The sequence below is a fragment of the Etheostoma cragini genome, chromosome 4 (genome assembly GCF_013103735.1).
Source record: "Etheostoma cragini isolate CJK2018 chromosome 4, CSU_Ecrag_1.0, whole genome shotgun sequence".
Lineage (NCBI taxonomy): Eukaryota > Metazoa > Chordata > Actinopteri > Perciformes > Percidae > Etheostoma > Etheostoma cragini.
In genome coordinates, this window is record NC_048410.1 from 2,735,728 (window position 1) to 2,738,953 (window position 3,226).

Below are 3,226 nucleotides of genomic sequence, written 5' to 3' on the forward strand. Positions count from 1 at the left end.
CAAAGAGTGAAAAATTTAAAGGGGTCTGAATACTTTCCGTACCCACTGTGTATATATATATATATATATATACACACACACCACTTGACATACATTTTCCCAGTAAGAATATGAAGTATGGTTTTACGTTTTCAAACATTTCAAGGAGACTATTTTCTTTATCTATAGTTTCTGGAGAATGGATACCGGTAGTTCTTTGTTGGCTAACCTTCTTTCATCACTCGCCCAGGTCACACACTGCTTTCAAGTGTGTGTGTGTGTGTGCGTGGCAGAGTGTCTTTGTTTAGTCCAGGTCATGTTGCTATGTTAAACTATGAGGTCAGACGGGGGGGGGGGGAAGTGTGTGTGTGTGTGTGTGTGTGTGTGTGTGTGTGTGTATTAGTTCATGCGTAACTGACTCTTGTACTGTTGCCAGGACTTGTAAATGATTGACTAATTCACCCGTACTCTATCTCTGTTATAGATAATGTAAGTTATTTTGATTTTGCATGGATAATAATACTGCTGCTACTACTACTAATAATAATAATAAGTCTAAGTCTTTATTTAAACTGTAGAGTTGCACGGTCCGTATAGAAAATGTGAATTTTGTTCTTGTATATTTTGCTACAGGGGCGCCTTCTCCATCAAATCATTTTTAAAAGCATTTTTAGACAACTTTTTATCTTTGAAGTGCTCAATACTGCCTGACTACACAAAGCAGTCAAACTACAAACTACGCTGTAACACAGCTGTGTCAGCTGCTGTAACATAAACAACAACAATCAGCATCGGTGGGACAAATAAAAAGGATCGGGCTCTCTAATAATAATGTCTTTCTATCCCCAGTCAAAATGGATCTTCATGATAAAGAAATGATCCCTGGAGAGATTTTGCCTGTGGTGATCATCGGTAAGAACAAAACACACAAACACACACACACACACACACACACACTACAACATGGCGCCGCGTGAGTGGCTGATTGCTACTACAGCTCTGTATTTTTCTACCTCTTTTGGGGGGGTTTTACTGTGTTTTTTGTTATTTTTCACTTACATTGCAATATTTTATGCCACTTTACTTGTTTGTTGGTTTGTTCCTCGTGGAAAAACTGCTGCTGTAACAAGTGATTTTCCCCCTTTTGGCAAGAATTAAGCATTATCTAATCTAACACACACACACACGTTCCATGCATAGTTGCATATTGTCGTTTTGATTATGCAGTGGAAACCTTAAAGCAGAAGCAGCTAGATTTGCTTAGGCGGTTGATAATTTATGTGTAGCTAGCTATGAAACAGCGCAACTCCCTTTTTCCTACGTTCTCCCAAGCACCTAAACGCACCGATAAAACAACATGTCACACTCTCAGCTGCTTTACCAGGTAACGATTAAGCAAAGCTTGACAAACATTACAACACACACACGCTGTTCACTGTGATGGATTAACAATCTCAAGTAGGGCTGCAACTAACGATTAGATTCATCTCTTGATTATTCTTTTTAAAGTGATACTTGTTTGGTCTGTAAAATGTCAGAAAAAAAAAAAAACGTGGATCAGTGTTCCCCAAAAGCCCAAGATGACGTCCTCAAATGTCTTGTTTTGTCCATAAATCAAAGATATTTAGTTCACTGTCATACAAATAAGAGCAAATTGAGCCAATTGTCATACAGATCTGCCCAAAAGTGATGAAGAAGGAGTGGGTGAGGAGTGAAGGAACATCGTCACGACACAGGAAGACGCAGTGATGCAGTCGGAGTTTAGCAAGCGGTTGTGGAAGAGTGTGATGGGAAGCGTGTGATGGGAAGCGTGATTACTGACACTTTCTACATATTCTGAAGAAAGTGTTGACATCAGCTACAGCCAGAAGTGGGTGAAGCAACGTTGCACAGAACAACGAGGCTGGCAGGTCAACACAAGCCAGATAATGACTTACTTTTCGGTTTCTTAAAAAGTGAACGTGTAAAATATATCCATTAGTCATCATGAGCAGGCAAAATAAGGAATTTACTGATTTGCATTTGTGTGTGTGTGTGTGTGTGTGTGTGTGTGTGTGTGTTGGAGTGCACTTTTGCTGAGTCAGTGAACTGGTTAATGAGTCATTCAAAGTTGCCGAGTCATGCTGCAAGTGTTTTATTTTGGCTATTTGGGTTTTCTGCGGTTGTTTCTTTAGACCGAGTTAATGCAATGCAAGGTTACCGTAGCAACTAAGTACAAACATGCAATGCTCACACACAATACCAGCAGCCAGAGAATTATGTGGGTTAATAATCAATAATCAACCAACCACAATGCTTAGCTACAGTCCCACTTAAACTCTCTCTCTCTCTCTCTCTTTCTCTCTGTTTCTCTCTCTGTTTCTCAGGTAACGGCCCATCGGGGATCTGTCTGTCATACCTGTTGTCAGGTTACACACCCTACCTGTCACCCGGGGCATCGCATCCCAACCCCCTGCTGCACAGCAAACTGGGAGAGCAGCCTCACCTGTCGCTGCTGGAGCAGGTAACACACACACTTTATACAGTAGGTTGTTTTTAGTTGAAAAAAAGTTGGATCCATTTAATTTAATGAAGGATCATAAAGGCTGAACTGAAGTCAATTGACAGCAATCTCACATACTGTAGCTTCAGTTTTTTTTAAGTGAGTGGTGTGGAGACTGTGTGCCATGGCGTCTTCTTCCATCAGTGGGAACAGGAGTTGATGTAAGTGAAGCCGAAACATCTTGATCGCCCCCTGGTGGCTGGCTGCAGTATAGGTCATAACTCCCACCCTCTCCATGTTAGAGGATGGGACACGGACAAGTACACCTCACATAAATGCTTCCTAAAGGTAGTTGTTAAGACGGTGATGTTTGTTCAAGTGTTAATTTTTTCTGATAGGTTTCTTTATTAGTTATTCGATGCAATTAAAAACAGGGTGAAGCATCATAACTGACCGCTGCGATTGGTCGGGCGGGTGTATAGGTGGAGTTGTCGTGCCAATTTTGTTATTTCAGTCTGACAATGAAGGAATGAGACATAAATGTCTTACAGTAATGTCCCACTTTCAATGCTCAGAGCATGGTACACAAGTCAGATGTTATAGGCACCCCGATGGAAAGGTGCTCTGTCACGGTGGTTTCTTTCAGTCGGTGTGTTTTGGCGTGTTGGCGTCCGATGGTACAGGAGATGATGTCCAGTAGATGATGGACTGTAGATGATGGACTGTAGATGATGGACTGTTGCTGATGTCCAGTAGATGATGTCC

At 41.4% G+C, this 3,226-nt stretch overlaps 1 protein-coding gene across 1 annotated transcript in view; it reads left to right on the plus strand.

Annotated features, from left to right (window-relative positions):
- Positions 1-3,226, plus strand: part of osgn1 (oxidative stress induced growth inhibitor 1) — an 18,150-nt gene that overhangs the window by 8,289 nt on the left and 6,635 nt on the right. Inside the window, exons 2-3 of the mRNA XM_034868508.1 lie at positions 829-891; positions 2,346-2,482. Of these exons, the coding sequence (XP_034724399.1) occupies positions 834-891; positions 2,346-2,482 (195 nt within the window). The 5' untranslated portion in view covers positions 829-833. The remainder of the gene's footprint in view (positions 1-828; positions 892-2,345; positions 2,483-3,226) is intronic.